Source organism: Budorcas taxicolor, chromosome 16, assembly GCF_023091745.1.
Source record: "Budorcas taxicolor isolate Tak-1 chromosome 16, Takin1.1, whole genome shotgun sequence".
In the NCBI taxonomy this organism is placed as follows: Eukaryota; Metazoa; Chordata; class Mammalia; order Artiodactyla; family Bovidae; genus Budorcas; species Budorcas taxicolor.
In genome coordinates this window covers 55,883,309-55,909,377 of record NC_068925.1, presented here as the reverse complement: position 1 = coordinate 55,909,377, position 26,069 = coordinate 55,883,309, and the positions used below count along the sequence as shown (strand labels likewise).

The 26,069-nt window shown below is 39.3% G+C and overlaps 1 protein-coding gene across 1 annotated transcript in view; it reads left to right on the top strand.

The window, feature by feature from the left end:
- The window catches only part of SLC9C2 (solute carrier family 9 member C2 (putative)), a 95,213-nt gene that overhangs the window by 629 nt on the left and 68,515 nt on the right, over window positions 1-26,069 (top strand). The window contains exons 2-6 of the mRNA XM_052653577.1: window positions 6,402-6,502; window positions 10,290-10,418; window positions 12,456-12,621; window positions 21,647-21,763; window positions 22,853-23,014. Coding sequence (XP_052509537.1) covers window positions 6,402-6,502; window positions 10,290-10,418; window positions 12,456-12,621; window positions 21,647-21,763; window positions 22,853-23,014 — 675 coding nt within the window. The remainder of the gene's footprint in view (window positions 1-6,401; window positions 6,503-10,289; window positions 10,419-12,455; window positions 12,622-21,646; window positions 21,764-22,852; window positions 23,015-26,069) is intronic.

Genomic DNA, 26,069 nt, shown 5'->3' with positions numbered 1-26,069 from the left:
TTCTTTAGGGAAGATGTACCATTCCACCCCCTGGGGGGAATTAGGAAAAGTTTCACCTATAAGTTCTCTTACACAATGATAAAGTATTCAAAAGGCATGAGGAATGATATTCATGCAGATAAAATAACATATTAAAAAACACAGATGCTTTATTCCATAATTAAACACTAGTGATTAGAGAACATTTTCTAGTTCCCTTAAAATTTTTTTCTTTTGGGCAAAATGTCAGCTGGTTTAAAATGCTTTCTGGAACAAAAGTGAGAGTTTTAGTTGCTCAGTCGTGTCCAACTCTTTGCCACCCCATGGTCTGTCTGTCCATGGAATTCTCCAGGCAAGAATACTAGAGTGGGTTGCCATTCCCTTCTCTAGGAGATCTTCCCATCTCAGGGGTTGAACCCAGGTCTCCTGCATTGCAGGCATATTCTTTACCAGGGAAACCTGGTACAAAGACTACAAAGAAGCAACAAAGCAAACACCCATGAAGAACGTCAATTTTACTCCTATTAGGGAGTGAAATTGCTTTCTCTGGGATCTTTAAAAAGCTTGTCATCAACCTTTGTCCCTTTTGGTACAATAAAGTGCTGCTGACCATGAATCTCACTAGCTTTAGATCTTTTATGATTACATAGAGACAGGTGCTCCAAGCAGTAAAGGGCATTGCAGAAATTGCTTGAGAAACATTTCTTTGGCTAACCTTATACATAAGTATTCAAAAAATATTTACTGGTTTGTCATGACCTGTAGGTGAAAGGCAAGAAATACAGACTCTGAGATGCCAATGAGTCTCACCTTAGGCGTAAGTTAACTGGATTGTAGTCTATATATTGCCTCTGGAAGTGATGAGCTGAATAATCTTAGAGTAGGAAGTTTTATGGAGAAGGCAATGGCACCCCACTCCAGTACTCTTGCCTGGAAAATCCCATGGACGGAGGAGCCTGGTGGACTGCAGTCCATGGGGTCGCTGAGGGTCGGACACGACTGAGCGACTTCACTTTCACTTTTCACTTCCATGCATTGGAGAGGGAAATGGCAACCCACTCTAGTGTTTTTGCCTGGAGAATCCCAGGGACGGGGGAGCCTGGTGGGTTGCCATCTATGGGGTCGCACAGAGCCGGACACGACTGAAGTGACTTAGCTTAGAAAGTTTTAGGGGCTTCCCAGGTAGTGCTGGAGACATGGGTTTGATCCCTGGGTTGGGAAGATCCCCTGGAGGAGAGCATGGCAACCTACTCCAGTATTCTTGCCTGGAGAATCCCATGGATGGAAGAGCCTGGTGGGATACAGTCCATGGGATTGCACAGAGTTGGACACAACTGAAATGACTTAGCACGCATGCATGGAGGGAGTTTTAAGGCAAGAAGATTCATATAGACAGAATAGTTAGTGTCTTTTAACACTTAATTGGTAAAGGAAGTTTTCCCTATGATTAGGTTTCATTTAAAAGTATTTCTGGTGTTTAAGAAAACTACAGAATATATGTTACTATAGCTTAGGATGAGTAGTGATTAACATGTAGTAAGACATTGCAAGCTGGCAAAGTAGGAGGACGTGTGTTCATCATCTCCTGCGATAACTCCAAAATTAAAACTCACTGCTGAACAACCATTGGCAGGAGAATGTTGGATCCCACCAAAAAAATATACCCCATGTCCAAGGGCAAAGGAGAAGCCCAAGCAAAATGGTAGGAGGGGTAAAATCGCACTTAGAATCAAACCCCATGCCTTCCAGAGATGCTTGGAGGCTCAAAGAAAATGTTCTGCGTACCAGGATATGCAACAGAGACTGAGCCAGACCTGCCTTTGAGTGTTTGAGTGTCTCATGTGGAGGTGTGGGTCAGCAGTGGCCTGCCGCAGGGGCAGGAGTTCTGGGTGCAGCAGACCTGGGTATGGCATAAACCCTCTTGGAGGAGGTCGCCATTAACCCACCATAGAGTCGCCAGAACTTACAAAGGTCTGGGGAAACAGACTCTTGGAGGGCACAAACAAAACCTTGTATGCAACAGGACCCAGGAGAAAGGAGCAGTAACCCCACAAGAGACCCAGACTTGTCCGTGAGTGTTCAGGAGTCTTTGGCAGAGGCTTGGGTCAGTGGTGGCCTGCTGCAGGGTCAGGGGCACTGAGTGCAGCATTGTGTGCATGGGACCTTTTGAAGGAGGTCCCCATTATCTTCATTCCCTCCACCATAGTTTGGCCTCAGGTCAAACAACAGGGAGGGAACACAGCCCCGCCCATCAACAAAAAATTGGATTAAAGATTTATGGAGCATGGCCCCACTCAACAGAACAGACCCAGTTTCTACCTCAGTCTCTGCCATCAAGAAGCTTCCATAAGTCTCTTATTCTTATCCAAGAGGGCAGATAGAATGAAAACTATAATCACAGATAACTAATCAAGCTGATCACATGGACCACAGCCTTGTCTAAGTCAATGAAACTATGAGCCGTGTAGGGCCATCCAAGACAGATGGGTCATGATGGAGAGTTCTGACAAAATGTGGTCCACTGGAGAAGGAAAGGGCAAACCAATATTCTTGCCTTGAGAACCCCATGAACAGTATCAAAAGGCAAAAAGATAGGACACTGAAAGATGAACTCCCCAGGTCGGTAGGTGCCCAATATGCTACTGGATATCAATGGAGAAATAACTCCAGAAAGATTGAAGAGATGGAGCCAAAGCAAAAACAACACCCAGTTGTCGGTGTGACTGGTGATGGAAGTAAAGTCCAGTGCTGTAAAGAGCAATATTACATCAGAACCTGGAATGTTAGGTCCGTGAACCAAGGCAAATTGGAAGTGGTCAAATAGGAGAAGGCAAGAGTGAATATCGACATTTTAGGAATCAGTGAACTAAAATGGACTGGAATGGGTGAATTTAACTCAGATGACCATTCTATCTACTACTGTGTGCAAGAATCCCTTAGAAGAAATGGAGTAGCCATCATAGTCGACAAGAGTCCGAAATGCAGTACTTGGATGCAGTCTCAAAAACGATAGAATGATCTCTTTGTTTCCAAGGCAAACCATTCAGTATCACAGTAATCCAAGTCTATACCCCAACTAGGAATGTTGAAGAAGCTGAAGCTGAATGGTACTATGAAGACCTACAAGACCTTCTAGAACTAACACCCCCCAAAGATGTCCTTTTCATTATAGGGGACTGGAATGCAAAAGTAGGAAGTCAGGAGATGCCTGGAGTAACAGGCAAATTTGGCCTTGGAGTATAAAATGAAGTAGGTCAAAGGCTAATACAATTTTGCCAAGAGAACGCAATGGTCATAGCAATCAGGTTAATTATATTCTTTGCAGCCAAAGATGGAGAAGCTCTATATATTCAGCAAAAACAAGACCAGGAGCTGACTGTGGCTCAGACTGTGAACTCTTTATTGCCAAAGAAAGAAAGAGAGAGAGAGAGAGAGGGAGGGAGGGAGGGAGGGAGGGAAGAAAGGAGGGAGGGAGGGAGGGAGGGAGGGAGGGAAGAAAGGAAAGAAAGAAAGAAAGAAGAGTGAAGTTGCTCAATTGTGTCCAACTCTCTGCTACCCCATGGACTGTAGCCTACCAGGCTTCTCCATCCATGGGATTTTCAAGGCAAAAGTACTGGAGTGGGTTGCCATTTCCTTCTCCAGGGGATCTTCCTGACCCTGAGATTGAACCCAGGTCTCCTGCATTGCAGGCAGATGCTTTGCCATCTAAGCCACCAGGGAAGCCCAATTCAGACTTAAAGAAAGTAGGGAAAACCACTAGACCTTTCAGGTATGACTTCAGTCAGTTTCCTTATGATTATACAGTGGAAGTGAGAAATAGATTTAAGGGATAAGATCTGATAGAGTGCCTGAAGAACTATGGACGGGGGTTTGTGACATTGTACAGGAGGCAGTGATCAAGACCATCCCCAAGAAAACCAGATATGCAAAAAGGCAAAATGGTTGTCTGAGGAGGCCTTATAAATAGCTGAGAAAAGAAGCGAAGCAAAAGGTAAAGGAGAAAAGGAGAGATATACCCATTTGAATACAGAGTTCAAAGAATAGCAAGGAGAGATAAGAAAGCCTTTTTAGTGATCAATGCGAAGAAATAGAGGAAAACAACAGAATGGGAAAGACTAGAGATTTCTTCAAGAAAATGAGAGATACCGAGGGAACATATCCTGCACAGATGGGCACAATAAAGGACAGAAATGGTATGGACCTAACAGAGACAGAAGATATTAAGAAGAGGTGGCAAGAATACACAGAATAACTGCACAAAAAAGATCTTCATGACCCAGATAACCACAATGGTGTGATCACTCACCTTGAGCCAGACATCCTCGAATGTGAAGTCAAGTGGGCCTTAGAAAGCATCACTATGAACAAAGCTAGTGGAGGTGATGGAATTTCAGTTGAGCTGTTTCAAATCCTAAAAGATGATGCTGTGAAAGTGCTGCACTCAGTATGCCAGCAAATTTGGAAAACTCAGCAGTGGCCACAGACTGGAAAAGGTCAGTTTTCATTCCAATGCCAAAGAAAGGCAATGCCAAAGAATGCTCAAACTACTGCACAATTGTGCTCATCTCACATGCTAGGAAAGTAATGCTCAAAAAATTCTCCAAGCCAGTCTTCAACAATACGTGAACCTTGAACTCCCACATGTTCAAGCTGGTTTTAGAAAAGGCAGAGGAACCGGAGATCAAATTGTCAACATCCACTAGCTAAGCTAAGTCGCTTCAGTCGTATCCGACTCTGTGCGACCCCAGAGACAGCAGCCCACTAGGCTCCCCCGTCCCTGGGATTCTCCAGGCAAGAACACTGGAGTGGGTTGCCATTTCCTTCTCCAATGCATGAAAGTGAAAAGTGAAAGTGAAGTCGCTCAGTTGTGTCCGACCCTCATCGACCCCATGGACTGCAGCCTTCCAGGCTCCTCTGTCCATGGGATTTTCCAGGCAAGAGTACTGGAGTGGGGTGCCATTGCCTGGACCATTGAAAAAGCAAGAGAGTTCCAGAAAAACAAATACTTCTGCTTTATTGACTGTGCCAAAGCCTTTGAGTGTGGATCACTACAAACTGTGGAAAATTCTTAAAGAGATGGGCATACCAGACCATATTACCTGCATCATGAGAAATCTGTATGCAGGTCAACAAGAAAAAGCTAGAACTGGACATGGAACAACAGACTGTTTCCAAATAGGAAAAGGGGTACATCAAGGCTGTATATTGTCACCCTGCTTATTTAACTTATATGCAGAGTACATCATGCAAAATGCCAGGCTGGATGAAGTACAAGCTGGAATCAAGATTGCCAGGAGAAATATCAATAACCTCAGATACACGGATGGCACCACCTTTATGGCAGAAAGCAAAGAAGAACTAAAGAGCCTCTTGATGAAAGTGAAAGAGGAGAGTGAAATAGTTGGCTTAAAGCTTAACATTCAGAAAACTAAGATCATGGCATGTGGTCCCATCACTTCATGGCAAATAGATGGAGAAGCAGTGGGAACAGTGCCTGACTTTATTTTTCTGGGCTCCAAAATCACTGCAGATGGTTTCTGCAGCCATGAAATTAAAAGACACTTGCTCCTTAGAAGAAAAGCTATGACCAACCTAGACAGCATATTCAAAAGCAGAGACATTACTTTGCCAACAAAGGTCCATCTAGTCAAGGGTATGGTTTTTCCAGTAGTCATGTATGAATGTGAGAGTTGGACCATAAAGAAGGCTGAGTGTGGAAGATTTGATGCTTTTGAACTGTGGTGTTGGAGAAGACTCTTGAGAGTCCCTTGAACTGCAAGGAGATCCAACCAGTCAACCCTAAAAGAAATCAGTCCTGAATATTCATTGAAAGGACTGATGTTGAAGCTGAAACTCCAATACTTTGGCCACCTGATGCAAACAGCTGACTCCTTGAAAAAGTTCCTGATGCTGGGAAAGATTGCAGGCAGGAGGAAAAGGGGATGACAGAGGATGAGATTTTTGGATGGCATCACCAACTTGATGGACATGAGTTTGAGCAAGCTCCGGGAGATGGTGATGGACAGGGAAGCCTGGCGTGCTGTAGTCCATGGGGTTGCAAAGAGTCTTATACAATGAGTGACAAAATGAGTGAACGGATACTTTGAGGACAGGAAATTTCATTTTCATAATTTCTCTTCATCAGATCCAGAAGCAAGATACCCAGACAGTGCCACTGGGTTGGCAAATGGGAGGTTGTTGTAACTTCAAAATTTTCCAAATTCACATGAGTGCTATATCATTATGTGTGTCTTATACTAAAAGATAGGGTTATATAACAGTTGTCAGTTATTTCTTCATAATGTATGACATTCAAAGGAAGTTTAAAAATCAAATACCTAAAGAGAGATAATAATAAATTGTTTTTAAATTATACCTTATGTCCAAGTAACACATAGTTTTTTTTTTTTGCTTTTTTTTAGGACTTCTGAGGGCATTTTTAAAGAATTCTGAAGTCATTGTCTTGTCGATTCTTTCTCTATTTGGATTTTTGATAGGACAACTAGCCTACAATTTTGTTGAGGTAACTTACATACGATAAACTGGAGGATAGACTAAAGATCAAAGACCAAAAACAAGGTCAACTCCTGTCCCCATTCCTGAATGAATGGAAATTTTTTTTTTAATGTGAACAGCTACTGAGAAACGTTTATCTGGTATTAAAATTTTTGAAAATGAAAAACCATCCAAGAAAGGAAACATGAATTAGAGAGGCTTAAAATAGTACTTTGAAAGTGAGTAAATCTAATTGCCTTCTTGGGTTCTTCACCATCTGCCTTTGGTCCTTGCTCCTGTTTCCTTTCCCTGTACATAGAGCGGGACTCTCTCACGTTATTGTCTTCCACACCTGCAGGGACTCTAGTTACAAAAGGCTCAGTTACTGTCGTGGTGAATTATGATTACTCTTTTCTAACTGCCAGATTAAGTGCAAAACATGCATCCTACAAAATATTACTTAGATCCAAGAAAAACTTTGTTAATTTATTGACAGAATTTTAAATGTATAGCAGCAGAGTAATGAATAACAATTTGAATCCACTCATTTTTTATTAAAAAAAAAATGGAGACAGTGCTTGTATCTGTTAAGGATTGTAAAGTTCAGTTCAGTTCAGTCACTCAGTCATGTCCGACTCTTTGCAACCCCATGGACTGCAGCATGCCAGGCTTCCCCTGTCCATCACCAACTCCCAGAGCTTGCTCATACTCATGTCCATCAAGTCGGTGATGCCATCCAACCATCTCATCCTCTGTCGTCCCCTTCTCCTCCCACCTTCAATCTTTCCCAGCATCAGGGCCTTTTCCAGTGAGTCAGTGCTTCACATCAGGTGGCCAAAGTATTGGAGTTTCAGCTTCAGCATCAGTCCTTCCAATGAATATTCAGGACTGATTTCCTTTAGGGTTGACTGGTTGGATCTCCTTGCAGTCCATGGGACTCTCAAGAGTCTTCTCTAACACCACAGTTCAAAAGCATCAAATCTTCCACACTCAGCCTACTTTATGGTCCAACTCTCACATCCATACATGACTACTGGAAAAAACCATAGCCTTGACTAGACAGACCTTTGTTGGCAAAGTAGTCTCTGCTTTTGAATATGCTGTCCAGGTTGGTCATAACTTTTTGTCCAAAGAGAATGTGTCTTTTAATTTCATGGCTGCAGTCATCATCTGCAGGGATTTTGGAGCCCCCCAAAATAAAGTCTGTCACTGTTTCCATTGTTTCCTCATCTATTCGGCATGAAGTGATGGGACCAGATGCCATGATCTTCGTTTTTTGAATGTTGAGTTTTAAGCCAGCTCTTTAACTCTCCTGTTTCGCTTTCAAGAGGCTTTTCAGTTCTTCGCTTTTTGCCATAAAGGTCGTGTCATCTGTGTATCTGAGGTTCTTGATATTTCTCCTAGCAATCTTGATTCCAGCTTGTACTTCACCCAGCCTGGCATTTTGCATGATGTACTCTGCATATAAGTTAAATAAGCAGGGTGACAATATACGGCCTTGACATACTCCTTTCCCAATTTGGAACTAATCGGTTGTTCCATGTCCAGTTCTAGCCAGACATGGAACAATGGATTAGTTGTTCCATGCTTCTTGGACATGCTTCTTGTCCTGCATACAGGTTTCTGAGGAGATAGGTAAGGTGGTCTGGTGTTCCCATTTCTTTAAGAATTTTCCACAGTTTGTTGTCATCCACACAGTCAAAGGCTTTGACATAGTCAATAAAGGCAGAAGTAGATGTTTTTCTGGAATTCTGTTGCTTTTTTGATGATCCAATGGATGTTGGCAATTTGATCTCTGGTTCCTGTACCTTTTCTAAATCCAGCTTGAACATCTTAAAGTTCACAGTTCATAGCACTATTGAAGCCTGGCTTGGAGAATTGAGAATTTTGAGCATGTAGGATTGTAAAAGCCTCTTGTTATTCTTTGAAACACCACCACTACAACTAGCATCTTTTGAGTGTTAACTATGTGCCAGACTGCCTTTTACGTTCTTTGGTTTTTTAATTTTAATAATTTATTAACTTACTGTGCATCCTAAGTCACTTCATCGTGTCTCTTTGCAACCCTATGGTCCATAGCCCATCAGGCTCCTCTGTCTATTTGATTCTGCAGGCAAGAAAACTGGAGTGAGTTGCCATGCCCTCCTCCCAGGGTTCAAACCCGCATTTCTTTCTTTCTTTTTTTTAAATATAAATTTATTTATTTTAATTGGGGTTTAATTACCTTACAATATTGTATTGGTTTTGCCATACATCAACATGAATCCGCCATGGGTGTACATGTGTTCCCCATCCTGAACCCCCCTCCCACTTCCCTCCCCATACCATCCCTCTGGGTCATCCCAGTGCACCAGCCCCAAGCATCCTGTATCCTTCATCGAACCTGGACTGGCGATTCATTTCATATATGATATTATACATGTTTCAGTGCCATTCTCCCAAATCATTCCACCCTCTCCTTCTCCCACAGAGTCCAACAGACTGTTCTATACATCTGTGTCTCTTTTGCTGTCTCGCATACTAGGTTATTGTTACCATCTTTCTAAATTCCATATATATGCATTAGTATAATGTATTGGTGTTTTTCTTTCTGTCTTACTTCACTCTGTATAATCGGCTCCAGTTTCATCCACCTCATTAAAACTGATTCAAATGTATTCTTTTTAATGGCTGCATAATACTCCATTGTATATATGTACTACAGCTTTCTTATCCATTCGTCTGCTGATGGACATCTAGGTTGCTTCCATGTCCTGGCTATTATAAACAGTGCTGCAATGAACATTGGGGTACACATGTCTCTTTCAATTCTGGTTTCCTCGGTGTGTATGCCCAGCAGTGGGATTGCTGGGTCATAAGGCAGTTCTATTCCCAGTTTTTTAAGGAATCTCCACACTGTTCTCCATAGTGGCTGTACTAGTTTGCATTCCCACCAACAGTGTAAGAGGGTTCCCTTTTCTCCACACCCTCTCCTGCATTTATTGCTTGTAGACTTTTGGATAGCAGCCATTCTGACTGGCTTGAAATGGTACCTCATTGTGCAAACCCACATTTCTTAACATCTCCTTCCTGGCAGGCAGATCCTTTACCACTAGTCCCACCAGTGAAACTTATTAACTCTTGAGTTAATTAATTTCTCCTCAGAGCAATCCAATGAAAGTAGGTACTCTGTTCCCATTTTACTGATGAGGAAACTGAGCCACAGAGATGTTAAGTGGTGAAGATTAAACTGTTAACTGTGCCAAAGACTTTTTAGGATATGTTTACTCTACTTCAGTCATTGTTGCTGTGTTTTCTATTCATCTGTATATAACCTTCATGATTTATATCCTATATATACAATCTATACTATTATCCATGTATTATTTTTATTGCTTAATTCACTGAAATATTTTAAAATCCTAAGCAAATGTCTGTGAAATCACAAGTACCTATGCAAAGGTCTTTCTCCCACTCTTACACAAATGAAAATAATTACCTAAAGTCAAATTAAAAAGTACCACCTAAAATCACCTCAGGGGTAACCAATGGTGAAGTACCATTTTTGAAAACACTGGTTAGTTACCACAGGCGATGTTTATGTAGCCTAAAGTCACACATATTTCTGGTGAATAGAGGACTATGCATTTATCTCATGTGGATGGTTAGATCACGAGATCTACCACAAGACTCCTAGGACTGGCACTGTAAATTCTCTCTCATTAGTTGCAAATTGGAATATTGTAAAATTCATATTGATTGGCAGATCAGCAACCTAATTTCTAATACTTCAAAATGGTAACAAAGTAATTTTTTGTTTGCCTTTGTTTATTTAGATGCACCAAGTCGTCTACCCTCTTCTAAGAACACCAAGTTTTTCACTTTATTGTTATTTTTCACCTTTAATTATATTTATGGCTGCTTTGGATGTGGACTTCTATATACTCAAGAACATGTTTTGGCAGGTAAGAACACATTTTAAGACAAAGTATGGTCTATTATTCCTTATTCATGTTGACAGAGAATCTGTCTAGCAAGATTAATAATTCACCAATCTCACATTAATATTTCACCAATCTCACATTTTTAGTTGACTCTTTTTGCTGTGCAGAATCACTAATTAAAGAGAGTTGAGGGGAGGGAGAAGGAATAAATATTTGCTGATCTGTAACTAAGATTAGTTACTGTGACTAAGGCACTGAGTTAATATCATCTCCATTTCACATATAAGCCGACTATAGTTCAGAGGTCACAAGACTGACCAATGGCAGATCCTGGGTCCAAACCCACCTCTGACTGCCTCTCAGCTGTGTCTGCAGATTTGTCCATTTTCACTGCTATGTTTGTTTTATTTATGCCTTCCTCTTTTTTTGTTAATCATGCTTGCCAGATTATTTTTCTTTTCAAACTATTTTATTTTCTTTGATTTTATTCTGTACTTTTTCTAATATCTTGAGCTAGGTATTAGTTGATTGACTTTTAGCTTCTTTTATTGTTGTTATTTTGTGCATTTAAAGTTTGAAGTTTTCCACTAATAACTTTTTAGCTTCACTCCACATGTTTAAGTCTTTAGTGTTTTCACTCAGCAATAAAAAAGAAACAGAATATTGATAAGTAGAATATGGAAGAATTTCAGATGTATTATGATAAGAGATGGAGAAGGCAATGGCACCCCACTCCTATACTCTTGCCTGGAAAATCCCATGGCTGGAGAAGCCTGGTGGGCTGCAGTCCATGGGGTGGCTACGAGTCGGAGATGACTGAGCGACTTCACTTTCATGCATTGGAGAAGGAAATGGCAACCCACTCCAGTGTTCTTGCCTGGAGAATCCCAGGGATGGCGGAGCCTGTTGGGCTGCCAACTATGGGGTCACACAGAGTCAGACATGACTGAAGCGACTTAGCAGCAGCAGCATGATAAGAGAAAGAAACCAGGCTAGAAGGGTACCTATGGAATAATATAATTCCGTACATAGACCTTCATTCTAGCAAAGGCAAAAAAATGCTTTGGAAAACAGATCATTGGTTGCCAGGGAGCAGGATGAGGGAAGAAATAAAATGGCAGAATGAAGAAATTTTTGAGTTTGATGGATCTGTTTTGTTTTTTCATTGTGGTCATGTTTACCTGACTACATGCATTTGTCAAAACTCATATTAACTATACAGTCAGAGAGTGAATTTTACTGTATGTAAGTTAAAGGTAAATTTTTTAAAGCTCAAAAGAAATAGATTTGTGTTTATCTGTCCCATGTGATTTTTTACTTTTAATTTATAATGCATTTCCTTTGCTTTTCCGCATTCCTTTTCCCTTTCTCAGTCAATTGATTCAATTTTCTTTATTCTTTAAAAATTTTTTTTCTTTATTCTTTTTTTTTTCCTTCTGCTGGTTTAAAAGTTTTACATTCTGTTGCTCTTTTTAAGGCAGGTATTGTTGATTGCCTGTCCCTTTCTTTCTCAATAATGGAGTGACTTACTGTATGCATAGTATGGTATTGGGCTGAGTGTAAAATAGTGCTACATTTCCTGGCATCCCTGACAGGTGTGGTAGTGTCAGAAACCTATCGGGCAACGAAATGTATACACCAGTTTGCTAACTATGGATTTTTCCAGAAAGCCTTTAATAAGGGGATCAAGTCAGCTGGCATGTAGTTTTTGTCCATTGTTGCCTGCCTGGAGACCTGTAGATCATCACTGTGGAAACAAGGAAATGCTTTGTATGGAAGCAAGAAAAATTTGCACTCCATATTAGAACATTTTGATGTGGAAAACTATTAATCTTGAATAGCAACAAGAAAGATGGGTGCATTGGTCTTCTTATAGTCAAGTAGAATCATTTGGAAGGGATGGTTTCATTGAGGCAGGTAAACTAGAATACCTTTTAAAGTTATCTTCCTGAGTAATTGTATAAAATATATAGCAAGATCTGATTCTTACATGAGTAAATGCAGTCATGCCATACTTAGGCGTTAAATTTAATACTGTATTGTGAATTGGTTTCACAGGTCTTCTTAGCTGGATTAATTAGCTTTGCTACAACATTCATCTTAATTGGATATGTGGTTCTGAAATTCAATAAATATTCATGGGATTTGCAGTGTTGCCTCCTCTTTAGCATGGCCCTTGGCATTACAGATCCTATTTATTCTGTGAATTCACTGAAAACTATTGGTATGTTGGATTTATTTCTCTCTCTTATTTTGAAGATATGAGGATAAATTTCCTTTTAATAATATTCTTGAGTGAATTGTGCATCCAGCAGAGTAGCCATTCTGTGCTGTTTTTCTTGGAGATGGAGTATGCAAAGTCAATAAAGCAACCCAGGACCTGGGATAAATAATCTCAAATAATTTTTTTCAAGGAGAAAATGTTATCTTTCTAGAAGGTGATTAAAATTGGTGTTATATTCCATTCCATTGAGTTCTAAGCCACAAGCTAGAGATTTGGCACTATATCTTTGCAGCACTTTTCTAAGTCCTGGGTTCTTCTTGTTAGAAAGGCCTTTATTTTAAAGCAGCTAACTTTGGGCAGGTGGGAGAGGGAGCTTATTTAGAAGAAATGAGGTGAAAGTATACTCTGGCAAATATGTTATACAATAAAAGCTTATTCCCAAGAGGGCTAGGGGTTCTGAACTACTTCTCGTATTATTTGGTAAAAGATAATTTCACTCTGAAATATCTGTTGTCATGTTTTATTAACACAGCAGTAAAAAAACATAACATGGTTTTGACTCAGAAAAATTTATTAACCAATTTTAAGGTTTCAGTATTAGTGGAAATATATCACCTTATGATTAGGGTGGGACACCTACCTTCTGGCAGGTGATATCCCCTTCTATACACATTTATACTTACAGTTGAGAAAACATAGAGGTTTTGACACTTTTGCTGGTGATATTATAAATTGTCACCAGATATTTCTCAAAGAATCTGACCCTATCTTCTTTTTCTCTCTCATTTTTTCCTGTAGGTGCAATATTTTTCTGTCTTTTCTCCATCTGTTTTTCTCTCTAAGCCATTTGTATTTGCCACTTGTTTTATTTTCCTCATTATCTTCCTGCTCCCCTTTCTGCAATCTCTTAACTGAAAGAGGCTCTAATAAACTATATTTATTGCAGTTTCTATATTCAAAAATTTTTTCAAAAAGAGAGTAGAAAGTCTTCTATTTCTTTACAAGAAAACTATTAAAGGTATTTGACTCTTAGTTGATATTTTTTTTATTCCAGTTATACTCAGATGGTACATAGTTCTGGATTCAATGATGTCTTTACCTTTGTGTAAATTAGATAAGAATGATCCTCTATCTAATTGTTGTAATACATTATCTTTTTTAAGGAAAAAAATGTATTTTTTTGCCATGTGCCTAAAATTGCCAGAATAATATACAAAACGGCAGTTCCTACAGTGTGAGTGTTTCTTCATTTGATGTGGTGCTCTGGAGCACTATAAAACCTGCACAGTCTGAGTCTGAGGTGGACTGACTCACTGAAAAAAATAATGGATGTTCACATACAAGTTCAAAGGAACCTATTACCTATTTTAAAAGAACGCAAAGGCTCAAACAGTTTTTACTTTAAAATGAATCTGAACTGGGAGCTTGTAAAGGGATAAAATACAAAGTTTTAGTATGATCTCAATGTAAGTAAAAGGAATTATATGCTTTGAAAAAGCCTTCAACATTCAAATGGTTTTATCTGGGTCATGGAATTACAGATGATTTTTTGTTTTATTATTTCCTTTTAAGATTTTTACAGTGAATTAATGAATATAAGTTAGTTTACATTAAGCCAATAAAAATGTGGGGAGTAATTCTTGTGGTATTTTACTATTAAAAATAACTATACATCAAATTCAAAACTTTATACAATAAACCTTATGCTCTATTTGCTCCTGGCTGACTTATTGAATTTGAGGGAAGAATTAAAGGATTTCTTGACCAGCTGAATCAAATGTGCCAATAATCTTCAAACCTGTTTAACCAGTATTTTGTGTCTTCTGTCATAGTCAAAATTAATAGCAAGTAGTAATTATACTTTACCTTGCCTTTTATTTTCTTTGCTTTCTAAAGAAAGAAAGAAAATTAAAATTGGCTACAATATGAGGCACAAAGAAAAGAAATAAACAGCCCAAATATTGATCCATAATCAGGCACTGAGTTATCAGAAATTCTGTATTATCCTGGTATCTATCCTGTCTTTCCGAGGGTTTTTGTAAAGATAGGTAGAATCTTTATAATCTGATATTTCATATACTCAGATCAAACACTGGAAAGCAGAGATCTGCTGTCTTTTCAACTATGCATAGTATCTTAGAAATAGTAATAATGAGAACCCTCAGCTATATATTTTTAAATTATTTTGTGTTTCAAAATATCAAAGGGGAAAAAATAGAATCTTCATCAGATCATTTCTGCTTGCATTAAAAAAGTATCATTTAATGTGATCAATTTGGATTTTAGTGCAATGAAATGTATTAAATAGCTGCTTTTAAAAAACCATGTAGTTGTAAATTCTTTCTATATCATTTTGTATTTACATTAGGCTGCATAATGTACCACTGTGTGTCATATGTTCTTAAATTTGAGTGTATGCTTTTAAGTAAAAGAAGTCCAGGGCTGGCCTGCAATTCCATGAAATCATTGAGGACACTGGATTCCTCTATATAACTCCTGTAGTTAAGATGGAGTAACAGGATCAGGTCTGTGAAGGATGGGTGCTGGAGAAGAGTTGGTTGATGACATGTTGTAAGTTGACCAAGATGAAAGGGAACATATTTCCTAAGGACAGAAAAGGCTCTGAGATATATGAGAGGATAATGATGACAAAATGCTAGTTAATATATGCTGAGTGTTGACTATGTGACAGTTATCATACTTAGTATTATATACTTGGTTCATTTTTGTGCTCACAATAGCACTTTTTGGTTAGTACTATGGAAGGCAGAATAGCTTAGTGTTTTGGCTAGTAGATGGGGAAGTTATAACCCCACCTCTACCCCTTACCAACTACGTGCATGTGTGCTAAATCGCTTCAGTCACGTCCGACTCTGTGTAATCCTATGGACTGCAGCCTGCCCGGCTCCTCTGCCCATGGGATTCTCCAGGCAAGAGTACTGGAGTGGGTTGCTATGCCCTCTTCCAGGGGATCTTCCCTACCCAGGGATCAAACCCAAGTCTCTTGGGTCCCCTGCATTGGCAGGAAGGTTCTTTACCACTGGTGTCACCTGGGAAGCCCCTACCGACTCTGTGATCTTGGGCAAATATCCTAACCTATATTTACCTCAGTTTTCTCATCAGTAAATGAGGGTAATAACAGTTTATACCTCATGAAGTTGTTAATGAGTAATCAATGAGATTATGTAAATCTTAAAGAATTGCTATTCTTATTGAAATACTTCAATAGATAACTGAGGTTCTCCACAGTCTTAATTTAACAAAGATTCAGAATTGGACTTGAATTTAAAATCTCCACTGTTAATGCCATCATTGTTGATTTAGTTTCATGTAAACAACATCATATGTCTTTTAATTAGTATTATTTGAAATGTGTCTTAACACTTAACTTCAATTTAATTTGTATCTTTATTAAAGTTTTAGAGTTAAATGATATATTAGTAAATTTGCCAATTTACTACTCATTCAGTTCAGTCGCTCAGTTGGGTCTGATTCTTTGTGACCCCATGGACTGCAGCACACCAGGATGCTCTGTCCATCACCAACTCCTGGAGCTTGCTCAGACTCATGTCCATCAAGACAGTGATGCCATCCAACCATCTCACCCTCTGTTGCCGTTCTCCTCCCGCCTTCAATCTTTCCCAGCATCTGGGCCTTTTTCAATGAGTCAGTGCTTTGCATCAGGTGGCCAATGTATTGGAGTTTCAACTTCATCATCAGTCCTTCCAATGAATAATCAGGACTTATTTCCTTTGGATTGACTGGTTTGATCTCCTTGCAGTCCAAGGGACTCTCAAGAGTCTTCTCCAACACCATAGTTCAAAAGCATCAGTTCTTCGGCACTCAGCTTTCTTTATGGTCCAACTCTCACATCCATACATGACTACTGGAAAAACCATAGCTTTGATTAGACAGACCTTTGTTGGCAAAGTAATGTCTGTGCTTTTTAATATGCTGTCTAGGTTGGTCATAGCTTTTCTTCCAAGGAGCAAGGGTCTTTTAATTTCATGGCTGCAGTCACCATCTTCAGTGATTTTGGAGCCCAAGAAAATAAAGCCTGTCATTGTTTCCGTTGTTTCCCCATCTATTTCCCATGAAGTGATGGGACCGGATGCCATGATCTTCATTTTTTGAATGTTGAGTGATTTAATTAATATTTGCTATATAAATAAGTATCTTTGTTAAATTAAAAAATATGGAGTAACAGGGACTAGACTTACCTTTCTGCCTGAGCCAACTAAAAAGCCAGACAAAATATATGAAAATGAAAAATAGTTCTCAGATAATGGACATCAGGCCATGCGGGACAGTAATACTCAAGAAAGGGAAAAAGAAATATGTTCTTGATTGCCCTTTCCATAGCTTATTACCTGGAGAGAGTTTCTAGGTCTTTGTGCGGGGAAAGGTAACCTAGGTGGAGCTTGGTAGTTTCTTTGAGTTGAGGAGACCTAGAGTTGGGAGTCCAGGAAGGCCAAAGCAGTTAAAGTTCATGGGGCAAATTGCTTCAGGAATGACAGCTGTACTGAAGAAGGAATTTTGAGAGCTACCCACTTGAGTCTTTGAGTGAGTGAGTGCTCATTAGTGCATGTATGTGAAGAAACTGCACAATGCTGGGAATGAAAACACTCAAAGGATGAAAGGGAAAAATCCCTTTCATGTTCACTACAGCCAAAGTGGAAAGCCATCAGAATTTGTAGGACATCAGGTCAAGGACTCAGAAGGTTATTGCTTGAGTAGCGGGGAAAATTAACCTTTGACTAAAGACCATCTCCATGGAAAAGAAATGCAAAAAAGCAAAATGGCTGTCTGGGGAGGCCTTACAAATAGCTGTGAAAAGAAGAGAAGTGAAAAGCAAAGGAGAAAAGGAAAGATATAAGCATCTGAATTCAGAGTTCCAAAGAATAGCAAGAAGAGATAAGAAAGCCTTCTTCAGCAATCAATGCAAAGAAATAGAGGAAAACAACAGAATGGGAAAGACTAGAGATCTCTTCAAGAAAATTAGAGATACTAAGGGAACATTTCATGCAAAGATGGGCTTGATAAATGACAGAAATGGTATGGACCTAACTGAAGCAGAAGATATTAAGAAGAGGTGGCAAGAATACACAGAAGAACTGTACAAAAAAGATCTTCACGACCCAGATAATCACGATGGTGTGATCATTCACCTAGAGCCAGACATCCTGGAACATGAAGTCAAGTGGGCCTTAGAAAGCATCACTACGAACAAAGCTAGTGGAGGTGATGAAATTCCAGTTGAGCTGTTTCAAATCCTGAAAGATGATGCTGTGAAAGTGCTGCACTCAACATGTCAGCAAATTTGGAAAACTCATCAGTGGCCACAGGACTGGAAAAGGTCAGTTTTCATTCCAATCTGAAAGAAAGGCAATGCCAAAGAATGCTCAAATTACTGCACAATTGCTCTCATCTCACACACTAGTAAAGTAGTACTCAAAATTCTCCAAGCCAGGCTTCAGCAATACGTGAACTGTGAACTTCCAGATGTTCAAGCTGGTTTTAGAAAAGACGGAGGAACCAGAGATCAAATTGCCAATATCTGCTGGATCATGGAAAAAGCAAGAGAGTTCCAGAAAAACATCTATTTCTGCTTTATTGACTGACTGCTTTATTGACTTTTATATTCTGAAGGAGATCAGCCCTGGGATTTCTTTGCAGGGAATGATGGTAAAGCTGAAACTCCTGTACTTTGGCCACCTCATGTGAAGAGCTGACTCATTGGAAAAGACTCTGATGCTGGGAGGGATTGAGGGCAGGGGGAAAAGGGGACGACAGAGGATGAGATGGCTGGATGGCATCACGGACTCAATGAACGTGAGTTTGAGTCAATTCCGGGAGTTGGTGATGGACAAGGAGGCCTGGCGTTAGCAATTCATGGTGTCGCAAAGAGTCCGACACGACTGAGTGACTGAACTGAACTGAACTGAACTGAAAGGCTGCTCCGGCCCTACCTAACAAATCTAAAAAACAAACCTCAAAAGGATCAAATTGTTTCAAAGTAACAACTGCATTACAAAGCAAAGCTCAAGAATATGAGAATACAAAAACATATAGCACCTAATTAGGTAATACATACAGTTATGTTATCTTAATAAAAAATTGGAAGACATGCAAAGAAGCTGAAAAAATGGCCCATAAAGAGTACATAAACAAGTAGAAATAAACCTAGCAATGCTGCAGATGGTAGACTCATTAGACAAATATATTAAGACACTTGTAACTATATTCCATTGTTTTAAAAAGTTAGAAAAAGATTGAGTATGGGGTAGAATTGCTCCTGTCAGCTTAAGAGAGCCAATTTTTAAATCAATAGGAATTTTGCAAGCCAGTCTTAAACTTTTGGTAGCTTTAAATTAGTTATGGTAGGAGTGTTTACATATGAAGTTGGCAAATGCTACAAATCAGTACAAATCGGGCCTTTTTTAATTTTGGAAAGCTGGTTTATCAGTACACCACTGGACATGGTAGATATAAAAGAGACCTAAATAACATTTCTAGGGATGAAACCCACAATGTCTGAGATGAAAAATACACTGGATGAAATTAACATCAGATTAGACACAGCATAAGAAAGGATTAGTGAACTTAAAGTTCAAAGCTCAGTCATGTCCAACTCTTTATGACCCCATGGACTGTAGCCTGCCAGGCTCCTCTGTCCATGTGATTTTCCAGGCAGTATGGATTTTCCATGCTGGAGTGGGTTTCCATTTAGTGAACTTAAAGAAATAGTAATAAAAACTATCCAAGATGGGCTTCGCAGGTGGCACTAGTGGTAAAGAACCTCCCTACCAATGCAGGATACAGAAGAAATGCAGGTTCAATCCTTGGGTCAAGAAGATTCTCCTGGAAGAGTGTATGGCAACTTACTCCACTATTCTTACCTGGAGAATCCCATGGACAGAGGAGCCTGGCAGGCTACAGTCCATAGGGTCACAAAGAGTCAGACATGACTGAGGCGATTTAGCATGTATAAGATGAAGCAGAGACAGAAGAAGGCTGAAAGAATAAGCAGAACGTTAGTGAGCTGTGGGGCAACTTCCATGCCTATGTTAAGGCACAGGTTCCTAAAAGAGAGGAGAGAAAAGAAAGCAACAAAAACTATTTGAGAAATAATGGAGGAAAAATTTTTAAATTTGATGAGAACTATAAAGCCACAGACTCAGAAAGCTCAGCAAACTCCAAGCCCAAGAAATACAATTGAAAACTATACCATGATACATAAAAATCAAACTCCTAAACACCAGTGTAAAGAGAAGCTTTCAAAGGTAACCAGAGGGAAAAAGACACATTATATACAGAGACACAAAACTAATAATAATAACCAACTTCTCTTCAGAAACATTGCAAGCCAAAAGATGGTATGTAACACTTTTAAAATCCTGAAAGAAAAATACTGCCAGCTTAAAATCCTCAGTGAAAATATCTTTTAAAAGTAAAGGAGAAATAAAGACTTAAATATAAAGGCTGAAAGAATTTATCACTAACAGACCTGTACTACAAAAATGTTAAAGAAGCCCTTTAGGCTGAAAGAAAATGGAACCAGATGGAAAATTTCATCTGCAAAAAAGAATGGAAAGCACCATAATTTTAAACTGATGGGAAAATATGACTTTTTCTTATTTTTACTCTTTTTAAAAGATAGTATTTAAAGCAAAAATGGTTGCTGTCTATTGTGGGGTTTATTTATCTGCTCCTCCCCTTTGTGTATGGCATCCATCATCAGTATTACAAGCTGACTGCTAAAGTTCCAGCTATCATTCCATATTTCAGGCAGGAAACAGAAGAACAAGGGGTGGAAAGATGTTCCTTTCAGCCAAGTCACCTCTCCCTCCAAGGAGTTTCCCAAAAGTTCCACTCAGTGACTTCCAGTTATATCTCAGTGGCCACTCTTAGAAGCCCAGGAGTTGGGGAACAGTTGTCATTTAGCTGAGCACATTGCCACCCTGAGTAAAACCAGTCTTGTTACCAAGAACAGAGGATAGATACTAGATGGGCAGGCACCAATCACTGTCATCCTTCTTACAAGTTGTATAACAGTAGGCAGTTAATTTGATTATATTTTCTATTAAACTGTTGGTAAATGTTAATAAAATTTTATATTTAGTTTTTAAATACCAGCCCTATTGATACGTAACCCACACATCATAAAATTCACCCTTTTAAATTATAAAATTCAGTGGTCTTTAGTAGACTTACAGTTATGCAAGCATCGTCATTACTTAATTTTAGAACGTTTTCTTTAACCTCAAAAGAAATCTCATGCCTGTTAGCAGTCATTCATTCTCATTCCCTCATCCCCCAAGTTCCTGGCAACCAGTATTCTATTTTCTGTCTATGACTCTGCATATTCTGGACATTTCATATAGATCAAACCATACAATATGTGATTTCTGTGTCTGGCTTCTTTAACTTTGTAATTTTTTAAAGGTTCATCTATGTTGTAACATATATCAGTCAGTACTCCCTTCCATTTTGTGGCTGAGTAATGTTCCATTATAGGGATAGATCACCTATATTTATCTGTTTAGCAGCTGATTGACCTTGTGTTGTTCCCACTTTTTTCCTGTTATGAAAATGCTGCTATGACTGTCCATGTACAAATTTTTGTGTGGACATACATTTTTAGCTTTTTTGGGTATATGTCTAGGAGCAGAATTGCTAGGTCATATTTTATACTTATTTCTAAAATGTGGTTCTTTTGGAGTCTAATGATTGATATTTATTCAAGCTAAATGTAGTGACCTGAGAAGTGCTTTGTCTCATTTTGAAGTTCTAGCGTGCTTTGAGGCAATGGACATTTCAAGATGTGCCATCACCATGTGCCTTTGCCATTGGAGATACAAAAGGCACAGTGGAGAAGTTAAAAAATGGTGATTGGGATTATCTTATAGATCCATCACAGTAATGACTGCCTTCTTTTTTTTTTTCTAGCATATTCCTTCTCTTCTATTTTTGTATTTCATTTTCATGCACTGTACTAAATTATGTTTTATATTTCCATTTCCAGGCATTTCTAAGATGTATACTGATATCATTAGAGGAGAATCAATGGTCGTCTGTGGCTTCACATCCATTTTTTTTGCAATTTTTCAGAGAGGCATACTTCAGATGTCCAACTTTAGAGGTAAGAGCACTGTTTTTTTCTATTTCTTTTCTTTTTTTTTTTATTTTTAAATTTTTGGCTACCCTCCATGGCGTGTGGGACCTCAGTTCCCTGACTGGGAATTGAACCCATGCCCCCTGCATTGTAAGGTGGAGTTTTAACTGCTGGATCACTAGGGAAGTCCCATCTGTGTATTTTCTAAAATCATTCTTATGTAGTCCATTTTAATTCATACCAAAATTAAAATATATTCAAGATGTCTTAACTTTGCTACTTCCCCTATTCTTTACTTATGGACCAATTAAAATAGTATATCAGGTAACAAGAAAATAATTGCCACTGTGTGTTTTCTTAGATGAGAGGGGAAAGTAGTTAAAGAAATGATTTTCTATCTCTCAACATGCACGTGCATACACACATACAGTTGTGTCATCTAGCTCAGATTAATCTCTTTCCTAGACCAATCTGGATCTCAGTGAGTGAATGTTAAGAATTGATTCTCACATTGTTTACAACAGAAGAAAACAACACTGTAAAGCATTTATCTTCCAATTAAAAAAGAAAAAAAGAAGTGGCTTGGTCCTGAGTTTGAGTCTGAGGGTGAAAGTAGTACTGCGGAGTCAGGTTCTAGAAGTGATAATGAGCAGAAGTCACAAATAGGCTGCAGCTTGGTGGGGATCCTGAGCATAGTGTTCTTGGCCCTGACATAGTTTGTAAAAAACAAAACAAAACTATATTTAAATATATTTTGGCTCATTATTCACTCACCAGCTGAGTTTTTCACATTTATCGGTTCAGTTCAGTCACTCAGTTGTGTCCACCTCTTTGCGACCCCACTGACTGCATCACACCAAGCTTCCCTGTCCATCACCAACTCACATTTATGCTCTTTGCCTAACTCCTGAGAGCATTTGAGTCTGCTGTCCCCAGATAAGCAAACCTCAAGCTGCAGACTGTGGGGGAAATGTATCCTCAGAATGCCTCTTTTGCCAGGCTTTCATGGGAAACTTCCATCTCTCAAAATCTCAAGAGCAAACCAACGGGCATTGGCCAAATGCCATTAATAGAAGAAAAAAAGATTATTTCACCTTTCTTATTTCCTTTTTCTAGAGTTACATGTAATCATGGGCCTCACCTTGGATGTTTTGGGGAGCATAGCATGTGGATATTGGTGTGCAAGGATCATTCAGTTTATATTGACTGACCTGTTCAGCAATACACTGACCAATATAATTTTTTGCATCTCAATGGTGTACATGACTTTCTACATTGGTAAGACAGAAACAGATACAAAAATTCCATCCTTGATGTGTATTTTATGTTTTAATTTTGCCTTGTTCTTGAATCCAGCTTCCTCCCAACAGCTTTTTTTTTTTTTTTTAATGTGGCTCCTTTGTGTGTCTTGTCATACTATTTTCTGCCACCTCTAGCTCTTTCCTGGACTGTCTTAACATCCCCTAAACTTCAACTCCATGTTCCTTCTCTTGCATTCCTCCTCTATGTGGTTACTCTCTTATTCTTTTTTAACTCTACCCTTTGACCTTACATTTATTCCCTGGAAGTCCCCTGGAAGAGGAAACAGAGCTGAGCCGATTTCTGCTCTGACCCTTAGCAACCCATCTCTAAAATGAGAAAGCTAGGAGAGAAGCTCCTGAGATCTTTTCCAGTTCAGCAGTACCCATTCAGTGGGTACCAGATTAAGGGGACCGTAGAAATGGCGGCCCTTACCTGAGGCTAGGAGGCAGGAAAGGAGTTGGAGAAATCAGGTATATCTACTTCTGGAAGAAAAGCAGGACAGAGGAATAATCACAGGAATCAGAGTGCCTAATGCTGGGAGACCTTCAAACAGTAATCTTCTAGTTTAATCCAGTGAGCTTGGGAACTAAAGTTTTTACCCCATTGAGTGAGATAACCAGTCCCCCAAAGCCAAAGAAACTATGGCAAAAACCTAGCCAAATTCTGCTTCTCCTCTTAGCTCACACAGTGGAGCAATTCCATCCATGAAAGGCCTCAAGTATCGAGAGGTTAATTACTCCTCTTTTCACCTCCAGTTACCAAACAGTCCTGCTTTCTCTATGATAAAGTGCTACCTATTGTTGCTCACCACCCCAAATCAGTAAAATTACAGAAAAACTTTCACGGAAGACTCATTTCCTTGCTGTCTTCATTTTTCCCCTCCCTTATGTCCCTGTTACAAATGCCTTAAGTGCCCGAAGGAAAAAAGTTAATATTTCCTTTTTTTCCCCCTTGGACCGTAAGTTCCTTGAGATAGAGCTGTCTCTTATCCATCTTTATATTTATTATCTTTTCTATGTTCCCCGAGTCAAGCCCAATGCTTGCCATAGGCCCAATAATAATTAAACACATGTTGGTTGAATAAACTATTAGTCCTTAAAGAGCTTGAAAGTTAGGAAGAGTTCACTTCAAACCTGAGCTTTACAATTTATTAGCTTGGTAACTTTGGAATATTACTTAACCTCTTTAAACTTCAGTTAGTTCCTCATCTATAAACGTGATATAATACAGCCTAATTTAGAGGGGTGTGCCAGGTGTTAGTGAGGTAGCATGTGTCATGTGACTCACTCATGCTGGCGTCCTGAAGATAACTTTGACTGGCTCACAAGAGCTGACTGTCCACATCTCTTTCCAGCACTTTATTCAAGTGACATAACGTGGGTGTAGCTTGAAATAGGCCATAGTGGGACCATGGAAATTGGCAGACACAATCTTTAACCACTCAGATTGCTGCTGATAAACATTTACCAGCATGCCACTAGGCTCAAGGTAGGGCAGCTAATAAATGGTGATTCCTTTCCCCTTTCCTCTTAATTCACATAGGTGCTCTCGGTCAAGTGATTGAGAGGTCTGCTCCTTCCCTTGCTCTCAGAAGGAATCTGCTACAAAGCCTTGATCTTGGACCCCTAGCCTCCAGGCTGTGAGATAATACATTCTTGTTGAAGACACTTTGGTAACAGCCCTAGGAAATGAATACCCATTCCCTCATCCATAACACTTTCTTCTGCTTCAGGAATTAAAAACAATTTTCTGGCCATTCTCTCCTCTTATACTTAATCAGATCCTGATAACAAAAGTCAGGAGTAGATAGTTCTAAGGAGAAGTTACACTGCCAGAAAGCTAGACATAGATAAAATTTTTATTTACACATTCTGTAACGTGACATTTCTGTCTTATTATCTAATTTTATTTTTTTTCTTCATTAACGAACACATTGTTAACTGGCTTGAATCCAGGGAGTGTCTGATTGAGGTTTGAACCTCATCTCTTTGAGCACACTTAGTAATTTCCATTTTTGTCTCATTAAATCCACAGTACTTGGGGTTTTAGAAATCACCTGTGTCAGCACATTTGTTCTTTTTTCATAAAATAAAATAGGAAATTGCACAGACATTGCCACATAGACAAGACACTTTGGAACATTGTTGGTTGACAGGTAGTATGGCTAACAATATTAATTTATCAGCCCATGGAAAAAAATTTTAGTCTTGGGACCCCATGGACTGTATCTTGCCAGGCGCCTGTGTCTGTGGGATTATCCAGGCAAGAGTACTGGAGTGGGTTGCCATTTCTTTCTCCAGGGGATCTTCCCGACCCAGGAATCAAACCCAGGTCTCCTGCATTGCAGGCAAATTCTTTACTGACTAAGATATGAGGGAAGCCCCCAAAATGCAAGTATTAGTTACTCAGTTGTGTCTGACTCTTTGTGACCCCATGGTCTGTCCATGGAATTCCCTGGGCGAGAATACTGGAGTGGGTTGCCATTCCCTTCTCCAGGGGATCTTCCCTACCCAGGGATTGAACTCAGTCTCCTGCATTGCAGGCAGATTCTATACCATCTAAGCTACCAGGGAAACCCTAGTGTATAAAAGGCACTTTAAGAGAGTCATCGTATAATTCATATAAGATTATGGACTGTGCGTAAGTCTAGGCCAGAGCTACAGCAAGAGCAGTGGTGAGAGGGGTCTGTTATAGCAGAAGGAATATTTTATCAAGTGGCATTGGTCAGAATTTCTGATGAATGGAAACAGCTTTTAGTCAGTTTTATTGTTTTAAAACAATGCATTCCTTTCTTACCTGTGCCAAGGCTGATTGTTCTCACTCTTTTTTTATGTCATTGGTCTAGGCTATAAGTGTCAAAGGACTTCGGTCATGACCCTAACATTTTCTTGTTGGGAAACATCCATTCCTGAATCCTGTTGTTTTTAGGAAACAAAATCCCTTTGATTCTCCTATTAGGAGGACCTTCACTTTTTCTAAACCAGAGAGAAAAAGAGAGAGTCTGAGAGAGAGAGCCACTTTCCTGTGGCAT